Genomic DNA, 12875 nt, shown 5'->3' with positions numbered 1-12875 from the left:
TGTATAATGTTCAAGGCTTATTTCTATGCTGCCCTGTACTGCCTTGAACTGGGCCAACTTACAGTCTCTAGTATGGATGTGAACTGAAACTTGGTCCTTCAGCTTCATTTAAAAATTCATTTCGATATCCTTCTACTGTGTGTTTGCTGGTTCTTGTATGTAATTTCATTTGCACTTGAACTGAAGCAGCAGTGACTCAGCTGGTAAAGAATCCACCTGCAATGCAAGAGACGATCCCTGGGTTGGGAAGATCCCCTGGAGGAGGGATATGCTACCCATCCCAGTACTCTTGCCTGGAGAATCCCCATGGACAGAGGAGCCTGGCAGGCCACAGTCCGTGGGGTCGTAAAGAGTAGACATGACCGAGTGACTCGGCACAGCACAGCACACGCCTGCATCACATCTGCTGATGCTTTGAAGAGCTTGGCTGCTGCGGCTGTTCCTTGTTTTTCTTTCTCCTTTCACTTTACCTCCCTCGGTTATAAAAAAAGATGTGTCATGTCCTCCCAGCAGGCGCAGGGAGGCTCACAGGATTTCTTTGTCCGTTACTAGTAGGTATCAGGTGGAAACATGAGTAACACATCTCCTAAATATAAAGGGAGAGGCAGAGAGAAGCAATTTCAAAAACCTGCTTTAAAACAGCATGTTTGGACTTCAGTCCGTGCTGTATAGCATGAGATTCAGTAGGGCTGGAATCTTCAGTGTCCTGAAGATCCTCAGATGTGGAAAAAATGAGACAGAAGGACAAACATCAGAGCAACCACATTGCTCTTTATGTGTGGCCTGGTTCATGTTTTCCAGTCGCTCACTCGTGTCCGACTCTTTGCGATCCCACGAACTGCAACACACCAGGCCCTCCTGTCCTCACCATCTCCCAAAGTTCGCTCAAACCCATGTCCATTGAGTCGGTGATGCCATCCAACCATCTCATCCTCTGTCATCCCCTTCTCCTGCCCTCAATCTTTCCCAGCATCAGGGTCTTTTCCAATGAGTCATCTCAACAGTATGAAAAGGCCTGGTTCTGGACTCTGTTTAATTCAGTCATGTACTGCTTTTAAGCTTTCCTATCCACTAAGTAGTTTCAATTCCTCAGAAGAAGGCATAACAGATTTCTGGAAGGAGAGGAATTGCATATGTTTGGAATGTTAAGTGGAAGGACCTACCTCTCACGTTGGGATAAGGGCCGCTGTGGGCTTTGCTGGAAGAGAAGATTATTAGGAGCTGGGTGAAGGCACTGATATGTTTCTCCCATTGACTGTGTCGTGAGGAAGAAAACCCCATCTAACTTTATGAAAACTCTCCTTCCCAGCTATGGAGTGGTGCTGTGGGAGCTGCTCACCGGAGAGGTGCCCTACCGTGGCATCGACGGCCTGGCTGTGGCCTACGGGGTGGCAGTCAACAAGCTCACCCTGCCCATCCCCTCCACCTGCCCCGAGCCATTTGCCAGGCTCATGAAAGGTATTTGGGCGTCTCTGTCTGTGTGTGTCTGTGGGATCAAGGGAGTCGCTCATTAGGACATCTGTACATGAAATAGGTGACTGATGAGAACCTACTATATAGCACAGGTATTCCTCTCGGCGCTCGGTGGCGACCTAACTGGGAAGGAAATCCAAAAACGAGGGGCCGCGTGTGTCTGTGTAGCAGCCGAGCACACACGTAGCCGATTCACTTTGCCACGTAGCAGAAGCTCACACACATTTGTGAAGCAGCTGCACTCCAACAAATATTCTAAAAAAGAGAACATCTGCATATTTTTTTAACTGAAAGGGTACTTTCTGTAATTATAATTTTCAAACGATTTTAAATAATTATGCTGTTTTAAGAAAAACAAATCATGTCTTTGATCTCAGATGTCAGATTAAGTTTTGATGAACTAAGTAACTTAAAAACAATCCAGTTTAATAATAACTCATTTATACAAAATTCAGTTGAAAGGTAATAAATTTTTCATCAAATACACTAGTGGAGTTCAAAGGCAATATTGATTTGGCTTCATATGTGCTATTTTTAATTCTTCCTAATGATCAATAATCCTTTACAGTCTCAGCTGGCATGGTTTTGCATGACCTTATCTATTTTGGTCTTATCTTTTTAAAAACTGTTAGGTAACTCTTTTTGTGGGCAGTAAGTTACCTTACTTGGAACCTCTCTTGTGACTATAACATTTCAGAGACCTAGGTTTTCTTGGATTGACTTTTAGAACTCTGAAACTGTAAGTCATGTGATGAGGGCAGCTTAGGTGAGATAGAGTTCATGGTAAGGCAGAGGAAGCACACATCCGTATACTGATGTCAAGTCATACAGACAACAAGAGCCTTATCTAATAATAATTATTTCACAGGCTGCTGACACAGGCATGGTGTAAAATAAAATTTTCAAAATCATTATCAACTGATGTTTAAAATCTTGAACAGACCCTGTCAACACAGGCTGACAATCTGAACCATGTGGAGAAATGGACTTACCATGATTCTTATTTATTTTAGAATGCTGGCAACAAGACCCTCACATTCGACCATCTTTTGCCTTAATTCTCGAACAACTGACTGAAATTGAAAAGGCAGTTATGACTGAAATGCCTCAAGAGTCCTTTCATTCCATGCAAGATGACTGGAAACTGGAAATTCAACAAATGTTTGATGAGTTGAGAACAAAGGAAAAGGTCAGTGATAAATATTAACTGCATAACATGCTTACACTCATGAAGATTATGTAGAACATGAGGCAAGAACCACTAGACTAAACCACTAAACCGTTATCTAAAAATATTTTCACACATCAATATTTGTTGATTCTTTCCTTCCAGTTAAAACAAAACAGAACTGTACTCTAAATGTGTAACTGGAAAAGAAACAACCTTTTACTAGAGGTTATTAAAGGAATTTTATTAAAGGAATTTTCAAATATTAAAAAAAAACTTTAAAAAGGAGAAAGAATGACATGCTAAACCCTTTGTGTGCATCAACCAGCTTCAATAATTGTCGAAAGATTGTCACTTTGTTCATTTCTTTTTCTATCATCATGTTTTTTTTAAACTGGAATATTTTAAAGTAAAACCTAGACTTGTCATTTTACCTTTAAATACTTCAGAATGCATCTCTGATGGGTAAGAATTTTAAAAACATTTTTCTTGCCATCATTATCTTTAAAAATAACAGTAGTTCCTTGATACCATGTAAGATTCCATATTCAGATGTCACAGTTTGTCTGAAAGATGTCTTCTTACAGTTGATTGGTGCAAATCAGAATTTAAACATGGGCTACATGTTTTCCATAAGGTCCTTCAAAACTTCTTTTATGCTAGTTCCCCCTTCTTCCCCCTCCTTTTGTCTTTAAAGCATTACTTTGTTGAAGAAAGTGAAAAATTGTATAAAAACTTTTGAACTTTTTAATATGATGAGTGAAGCTCTAGGTGTATGCATTTTAAGAGAAGGAAAATAATAAACTCGAGCGTTAGCTAAGCTGAAGCTGTGTATATGCTAACTACATACACAGTGTAAAGCAGGCAAGCAGAAACACACCTAATAGGAAGGCAGACGAGTGGGGAAGTGACTTCCCGACTGTCAGCAGTCCCCAGAAGCCTGCAGGTTTGGGGTGTGTTGTGTTTCAGTGGCAGTACTTACTCTTTAAAAGCTATTTTTCTAATACTTTAGCATCTGGATGACTCAGAGTTTCTCTTGGTTGTCGGAGGTGTATAATTGTTCAACAGATTAAATTCTTCTCTTGTGCATAGAAACCTGGAATATTAAGTCCATGAATCAAGGGAAGTTGGACGTGGTCAAGCAGGAGATGGCAAGAGTGGACATCGACATCTTAGGAATCAATGAACTAAAATGGACAGGAAAGGGTGAATTTGATTCACATAACCATTATCTCTACTACTGTAGGCATATATATATATATATATGTATGTTAGTCACTCAGTCATGTCTGACTCTTTGCAACCCCATGGACTGTAGCCCACCAGGCCCCTCTGCCCATGGAATTCTCCAGGCAAGAATACTGGAGTGGGGCTGCCATTTCCTTCTCCAGGGAATCTTCACAACCCAGGGATCAAACCCAGGTCTCCCGCATTGCAGGCAGATTCTCTACCAGCTGAGCCACCAGCGGGCCGCCTTTAAAAGAAATGGAGCAGCCCTTGTAGTCAACAGGAGAGTCCAAAATGCAGCCCTTGGGTGCAGTCTCAAAAATGACAGAATGATCTTGGTTCGTTTCCAAGGCAAGCCATTTCAATAACACAGTAATCCAAGTCTATGCCCCGATCTCTAATGCCGAAGAAGCTGAAGTTGAACAGTTCTATGAAGACCTACAAGACCTTTTAGAGCTAACATAAAAAAAGATGTCCTTTTCATTACAGGGGGCTGGGATGCAAAAGTAGGAAAGAGATATCTGGAGTAACAAGCAAGTCTGGCCTTGGAGTGTAGAATGAAGTAGGGCAAAGGCTAACAGTTTTGCCAAGAGAACATACTGGTCATAGTAAAAACCTGTTTCCAACAACACAAGAGATGATTCTACACATGGACATCACCAGATGGTCAATTCCAAAATCAAATTGATTATATTCTTTGCAGCCAGAAATGGAGAGGCTCTATACAGTCAGCAAAAACAAGACATGGAGCTGACTGTGGCTCAGATCATGAGCTCCTTATTGCCAAATTCAGACTTAAATTGAAAAAAGTAGGGAAAAACCTCTAGACCATTCAGATATGACCTAAATCAAAACCCTTATGATTATACAGTGGAGGTGATGAATAGATTCAAGGGAATAGATTTGGTAAACAGAGGGCCTGAAGAACTATAGACAGAGGTTCATAACATTTTATACAGGATACAGTGACCAAAACCATCCCCAGGAAAAAGAAATCCAAGAAGACAATAGTCGTTGTCTGAGGAGGCCTTACAAATAGCTGAGAGAAAAAGAGAAGTGAAAGCAAGGGAGAAGCAGAAAGATATACCCAGCTGAAGGCAGAGTTCCAGAGAATAGCAAGGAGAGATAAGAAAGCCTTCTTAAGTGAACAATGCAAAGAAATAGAGGAAAACAGTAGAATGGGAAAGACTAGAGATCTCTTCAAGAAAATTGGAGATAGCAAGGGAACATTTCATGCAAAGATGGGCACAGTAAAGGACAGAGATGGTATGGACCTAACAGAAGCAGAAGATATTAAGAAGAGGTGGCAAGAAACACAGAAGAACTCTGCAAAAAAGGCCTCAGACAGTGACTGCAGGCATGAAATTAAAAGTTGCTTGCTCCCTGGAAGAAAAGCTATGACAAACCTAGACAGCATATTAAAAAGCAGAGACATCACTTTGCCGACAAAGGTCCATATAATCAAAGCTGTGGTTTTTCTAGTAGTTATGTACGATTGTGAGAATTGGACCACAAAGAAGGCTGAGTGCTGAGGAACTGATGCTTTCAAATTGTGGTGCTGGAGAAGACTCTTCAGAGTCCCTTGGACAGCAAGGAGATTAAACCAGTCAATCCTAAAGGAAATCAATCCTGAGTATTCACTGGAAGGACTAATGCTGAAGCTGAAGCTCCAATGCGTTAGCCACCTGATGTGAAGAGCCACCTGATGTGAAGAATGACCCAGTTATTCTTTTCCAAGACCCTAAAGCTGGGAAAGATTAAGGGCAGGAGGAGAAGAGGGTAACAAGATGAGATGGTTGGATGGCATTATGGACTCAATGGATATGAGTTTAAGCAAACTCCAGGAGATAATGAAGGACAGGGAAGCCTGGCATGCTGCAGTCAGTCCATGGGGTTACCAAGAGTGGGACACGACTTAGTAACTGAACAGCAATGTGCAATAAATGTCTGGGCAACACCACATTGCAAGTTATCGATAGACTTCATAAAGCTATGTAATTGTCCAGGAAGGCATTTTTCTATGCCGTATATTTGTGATTCTAAAATTATAGAATTCTTCTCCTTTTTTCTTTATTTATTTTGAATTGGAGGATAATTGCTGTCCAAAGCTGTGTTGGTTTCTGCCCTACATCAGCAAGAATCAGCCGTAGGCATTCACATATCCCCTCTCTCCTGAACCTCCCTGCCACCACCCACCCCATCCCACCCCCTAGGTTGTCCCAGAGCACCAGGCTGAGCTCCCTGCACTACCTCAGCTTCCCATTAGCTATCTAAAGCAGTAGGGTTCTTTTTAAATAGACCATAGTGGTCTGCTAAATAAAGAGTCCATTTGCATGTTCCAGTGCTTGACATAAAAATATGGGATTAGAGTGTAACTGGGTCATTCTCCCATGTTAAATTACCTTGACTTATGTAGTATGACTCAGCATTGCATCACTAGACTTTCACATTGACCATAATACTGAAGGCACATAGCCAACCTAAGTGCAGAGGAAAGAGCAAAAAAGTGGTTTGAATATATGTGTGTGTATATATATACACACACATATATATGCATAACAGTTCTTGAGCTAGTGTATAATAATACTGTGCATGGGGCCAAGACACTAAATTCAGTCTGTGAGTAGCTTACTTCTGCTATTACCAGGCTGAATTGGGAATTAATACAAGATATGTCATGGGTATTCCCCCAACAGTAAATTTTTCTCTTAAAAAAAAATACACTTTAAAAGCATGTCTTTGGGGAAATTGTTCTCAGTTTCCATGTTACAGTATCCTCCCAGCAAATGTGCTGAATGTCTGCTGTGTGCTGGGACAAGTGTGAGAGCCCTGCGATGTGGCGTCCCATATCCGTGAGCAGTGCTGGACCACCAGGCTAAGGGTTTGGATCCCGCTGACAAGTTTTCAAAAGGGGCTTGATGTGCTACCCCGTAACCCTTGCCAGTCAACCACTGAAGTCAGAACCTCCTTTTCACTCCCCATCTGCCTTCCCTCCTCCTGCTTCCTTTGTGTGGTAATGAGATATTGTTCCCATAGGTACCCAGTCTCAAAGGTCTTGAAGATGTGGCCTCCCCTGTGACAAAGACCATCAGTGGTAATTCACTCCCCTGACCCCTGTGGTCGTCACTCATCACCTGCCTCCCTGCAGCAGCATCCTACCCGGGTGCCCTGCATCCAGCCTTGCTCCCCTAACTGAGCCCTTCAGCACACCAGTGACACTTCTAAAACGCAACTCAGAACCACCTCGCCTTAATGGCCGACTCCTTTTCCTTATAACGTCCTGTGTTCTCCCACATTTAGCCTCCCTTTGTCCCCAGCCCGACTGAACTCTTCCATTTCCTCTGGTGCCGCTCTCCTGCCTTTTGGCCTTTGTGTATATTCTTTGTCTGTTCCTAGCCTGGCTTACCCTCTCCTCACAGTTGCTGCTCCTTGCTCCTCAGGCCCCCAGAGCCCCCTTCCCTTCATCTTTTGCACCACATAGAGCGTCACAGCGTCCGACATTTTCTTTATCACAGCCGCACTGGGTCATACTTTATTATTATCTGCTTCTTCGTGTGTCCTTGGTCTGCCTTTCCTACTCGTTAAGTTCATGAGCTGTTCTGTTTTATCCTTGGTCACACTCATCTGTAACACTGAGCAAAGAACTTGGCACGTGGTAGACGTTCAATAGATATATTAAATACCTAAGTAAAATTTCCTTACAGGTTCCTAATATATATCTTAATAGCTGAGAGATATTAGTACTTACTATTATTGTCATTGTAGAAAATATTTGGCCGTGCTGAATCTCCATCGCTGTGCGCGGGCTCTTCTCTGGTTGCCGCGAACAGGGCCCGCTCTCCGGTTGCAGCGTGGGCTCCTTGTTGTGGTGGCTTCTCCTGTCGTGGGGCACAGGCTCTGGGACGGACAGCCTTAGTAGTTGCAGTGCGTGGGGCTTCGTTGACCTGAGGCATGTGGCATCTTCCTGCACCAGGGATCCACCCTGTGTCCCCTGCATTGACAGGCAAATTCTTAACCACTGGACCACCAGGGAAGTTCCAACTGTCATATTTTTTCAGAGAAAAGAGAATTTGAAAGTGTGTAAATGCCATGAATCCTATTTTGAATCTTAGGTGGCGGACACCTCAGCTGTTTAACTTCTGGTTATATATAAGAAACTCACATGTATGCTCAAGGAAATTAAGGTTATTCACTTTTAAGTATTGTTTGTAATAATGAAAAACTGGAAACAACCCCAATATCCATTAATAGGGAAATAAGTGCCTAAACCATTGTATATTCTTACAGTAGAAATCTGTACAGTACTTAGATGAATGAACTCCAGCTGGATGTTTCAACATGGATAGTAGTGAGTGAGTGCTCAGTCATGTCCAGCTCTTTGTGATTTCATGGACTGTAGCCCACCAGGCTCCTCTATCCATGGGTTTTCCAGGCAAAAATACTGGAGTGGGTTGCCATTCTCTTCTCCAGGGGATCTTTCTGACCCAGGGATTGGACTCGTGTCTCTTGCATCTCCTTTGGCAAGCAGAATCTTTACCACTAGTGCCATCTAAATCTCAGACAATATAATATTGGGCAGAGAAAGCAGTTGCAGAAGGATAATCACACTGTATAAATTTATAAGACCACATAAAACAGTATTATTCAAATGTACAGAAAGGCAAAGTATAGACAGAGGAAGGATATAAAGGATACAGCTTAAGTACAGCAGGTCTGAAGGTGGGGGATAAGATTCACTGTGACACACAGAGGACTTTAACAGGTCTGAAACAGATATGGTAAAAATTTAGCATCTGTTAAATATTGATAGTAAGTGCATGAGTATTTGCTGTTCTCTCTAGTTGTAGTATATATAAAATATTTCATAATTTTAACTAATTAAAAATAAAGATTAGAGGGAAATCTGTGAGCTGCTAAAATCCTTTTTTTTCTTTTGTGTAAGCCATTTTTTCAAATAGTAGACTTCTAGGTAATTTACTGACTTCCTTAGATTTTTCAGTGTTTTGTGAGTTTAAAAATTCAAAACTGATAAATGCAAACTTAGACCCTGATCCCCTTAATAAGTACCTAGAGCTCACTTAATAAGAAACAGTCATCCTGTTTGAGTCTGTTCAGATCATATCGTCAGCGTCACGTTCAACCGAGGGCACCATGTCTGGAAGGGACTTTCCCAAAAGCTCAGCAGTAAAGAATCTGTCTGCAGTGCGGGAGACACGGGAGATGTGAGTTCGATCCCTGGAGGGCATGGCAACCCACTTTAGTATTTTTGGCTGGAGAATCCCATGGACAGAGGAGCCTGGCGGACAATAGTCCTTGGGGTCACAAAGGTCGGACACTACTGAAGTGACCGAGCACCACCACGTCTTAAAGAGCTCCCCCTGGTGGACGGCCAGGGACCCAGGCGAGGGGCCTGCAAGCCCGGAGCCGCGGAGAGGAGAAACGGGTGCAGAATGGGGGCGTAAAGAGAGATATTCCGGTTGTTCAGGGGTCAGAAGCAGGAGGACTCTCAGGTGAGTGCTCCAGGCATGAAGATCGGGTCTCAACAACTCCCCAGCTCTCGGAGCTGAGCAGGAGTGCGGTTGAGCCCGCTCCAGCTGTTCTGCCCCTGCCCCCGAGGAATTCAGGCGGACTGCAGGGGTGTGCACACGGGAGTCCACCAAACCGTGACTGGCCCTGCCCGCGTGTTATGTTAAGTCTTTAGCAGAATGCCAGCATCTCTAGCAGTCGAGCAAGGTGGTGCAGACTGAGGACTTGGGCCAGGCTGTCTGGTGGGGTCGGGGCGCTGCCAGTGGCTGACGGAGACTGTCCTGCCGTCCTCCCACACCCCTACAAGGTGTCACCGCCATGCCGTCCCCCTCCTCGGGGTGCTGTGGGCTTCCGCGAGCGAGGTGTCCAGAGGGCTCAGGCCTGCGTGCTGCTTCCTAAGTGCTGACCTGTGTGCGTGTTCACCTGGCAACAAAGAAAGCGTGGCTTTGACTGGAGCCGGGGCAGGTCCCTGCCCGCACCCCCACCCCTGTCCCCAGCCCAGGTGTTTGGGAAACGGGGCTCTGAGCTGGAAAATGACTGAGTGCATTACTTTTGCAGCCTTGCAGTTCTTTGAAGGATTACTATCAGTGATATTATTAATATGTTCTTAAGACTTTTTTTGACCCCTCTCCAAATGGTTTTCAGGAATTCTAAAATGAGATGCTTAATAGCAAAAGTAAAAAACATTTGGGGAATGGAAGAAGACTTGGAGGAAAAATAAAACTTGGCATCACAGAATTTAAAATTTGGAAGCAATGTCATTAATAACTGACTCTTATTATTTTAAACTTGGTAATTATATATGAAATTGTAGGAGAGGGGCATAACCAGTGAGTTAATTCTTATCGTAAGTTAAAGTCACTCAGTTGTGTCTGACTCTTTGTGACCCCATGGACTATACAGTTCATGGAATTCTCCTGGCCAGAATACTGGAGTGGGTAGCCTTTGCCTTCTCCAGGGGATCTTCCCAACCCAGGCATTGAACCCAGGTCTCACAGGCGGATTCTTTACCAGCTGAACCACAAGGGAAGCTCAATTCTTATCATATGTGGTGAGAAAATTAAAAAAGCATGCTTTAAGACTGGATGTCTGCTCTTTCTCCATGTTGAGGTCTTACAAGTAGTTTCTTTGCTAGTCTTTGGGTTCCTTTTTGCAATATCCTGCAGTGGTGTCTTTACATATATATATATATATATATATATATATATATATATATATGATTTCTGATATATTTATATGATTTCTGTGCAGTGCTTTTTGAAATACAGCATTTACAGTATGTTGTGGGTCTTGGATTTACAATGAAAGAATATATAGTCTTTTTTTTTTTTTTGCTGGAAGGTTTCAAGTTGCATCTTTTTTGATAGAGTCAAAAGCACAGTAGATGTGCTCTATCTGCCTTTCTTGTTCACTGATTGCTTGAGGTAGGAGGCGTCGGACTTGGAATTAATGGTCAGTGACTTGGCCGTGCTCTGCGTTATTCGGTAAACCGTGGCCTCCATAGATACCGGCGCCTCCCCAAATTCCTGGCTCCTTATCTCTGCACGTCTGTCTCTGTGCGCTGGGTGTGTGCACCTGTCTTTGAACCACTATGGGAAGGCCTGTCGCTGTTAATGATTAACACCTCGTGCCAGGAATGTGGGTTTTCCATTACTAGAGTGGCCTGTGCCAAGCAATTAAACACATAGCACTGCCTAGTAATCTCAGCAGCCAGAAGAATGTTTTTGTGTGCTTCATAATTTCAAAGAATCCAAAGGGCTTCTGATACCCCAGACTATTTTTTTTTATATACTTTTGAATGCTTTAAAACTCATTCAGAAGGAAGAGTACTTGGCTACTTTCTCTTTGATCTTATTTTTTTCTCTTACGAAGTCTTAAGCAAGTGATTTTTTTTTTTTTAAATTTATAAAATCACTGCACAGGGTTTTACATTTTAGTTTGAGACCTGGAATTAAAAATGGCTTCTTATTCAATTACTGTAGCAATAACACAAAAAGCCTAAGTGAATTTACAGCCTTTATCTCTTCCTTATGCCATTTCATTCTACAATAGCTAATTGGGTTGTTATCTACACTCCTGAAAAGTAATATCTTAACAGAAGGGCAGGCAGTAATGAGTTAGAAGTTGACTGGAATGATCCTCTCCCCAAATACACTACAGTAAAACCTCCAGTTTGAACAAACTGTAAAGCCACCAGTTAAATAATGGATTCCAGAATTGTTTTAAACAGCTAGTGTTTTCTTCTTTCTTTTTCCTTTTCAAGTAATAAATAGTTATTTATATTTGGCACAATACAATGAAGAAATACTGGTCTCTCCTTATAAATCAGCTGATACATATTAGCAGAACTGATTTGAATAGTGATTGGTCTTAAGGAAATCATTTCTCTCATCATTTTGTTTATGAAATTTGTTTAGAAAAAAACAAATTGAAGGAATGTTTCAAAGCTGAGTTTCAGTCTACTTTGGTAGACTTACAGCAGTAAGATCAGAATTGATCCACAAAAAGAACCTTTATTTTTACAACTCTCCTTTTTTTCTTGATATTACCTTATTTGTTTGTGGGAGGATGCTCCTCCATATTTATTTTCCCTTATGACTCCAGTCCCATGGATCAACTCTCCTCCTTTCCATGAGCGTCTGTCTTGCAGTGATTCTTCACATCAGTACTTTTGAGTTGGCCTCTGGAAAGTATGGCCTCATATGAAGTGTGACATGTTCGCACCAAGCTTATAGCTCTCTAAGTTCACAGCCCAAGGCTCTGCCTGAGAAGGTGGAGTTTCTCAAAGTTTTTGGCATTAGGATCTGGGCTTCCCTGGTAGCTCAGATGGTAAAGAACCCATCTGCAATGCAGGAGACTCAGGTTCGATCCTTGAGTCAGGTAGATCCCCTGGAGAAGGGAATGGCTACCAACTCCAGTATCCTTGCCTGGAGGAGAATTCCATGGGCAGAGGAGCCTGGTGGACTACAGTCCATGGGATCTCAGAGAGTCAGACACAACAGAGAGACTAACACACATGTTCTAAGATTAAACTTGTCTGGTGCAGTGTAAACAAAAGTTTGCAAACGCCTGGCTTTCTTTGCGAGTGCTTGATTTATGGCAGGCTAGTCTACAAGAGAAAGCAGTTCAGCACCAAAGGAAGTATTTATGTCTCTGATAAAGAATGGAACACGTTACAGAAATGGAATAAGAATGGGGATGTGGATTAAAAACTGTAGTGTTCTCCATTTTACCAGTGAGTAATTTTTTTATAATAGGAATAAAAGTATTCTTCATAGATTTTCTATTTCTTACCAATTCAATAATTCTAAAACCAAAACTGAGAGGAAGTTACATTTTACTCAGTAAGTGTCATGACAGAGGGACTTCTGTTAGCTGATTCATGACATCCGTGTTGTGAAACGACAGTTTTCATCCATCCACGGGAACCTAAACAATTCTCTGTGGACTGACTGTATTTTCCAGTGGCTTATCCTTTTAG

The 12875-nt window shown here is 42.4% G+C and overlaps 1 protein-coding gene across 1 annotated transcript in view; it reads left to right on the top strand.

Moving 5' to 3' along the window:
* Positions 1 to 12875, top strand: part of MAP3K21 (mitogen-activated protein kinase kinase kinase 21) — a 60250-nt gene that overhangs the window by 22450 nt on the left and 24925 nt on the right. Inside the window, exons 3-4 of the mRNA XM_061161468.1 lie at positions 1310 to 1458; positions 2487 to 2662. Coding sequence (XP_061017451.1) covers positions 1310 to 1458; positions 2487 to 2662 — 325 coding nt within the window. The remainder of the gene's footprint in view (positions 1 to 1309; positions 1459 to 2486; positions 2663 to 12875) is intronic.

The sequence above is a fragment of the Dama dama genome, chromosome 15, assembly GCF_033118175.1.
Source record: "Dama dama isolate Ldn47 chromosome 15, ASM3311817v1, whole genome shotgun sequence".
Taxonomy (NCBI): domain Eukaryota; kingdom Metazoa; phylum Chordata; class Mammalia; order Artiodactyla; family Cervidae; genus Dama; species Dama dama.
The sequence above is the reverse complement of the archived record's forward strand: the minus strand, read 5'-3'. Positions and strand labels throughout refer to the sequence as shown.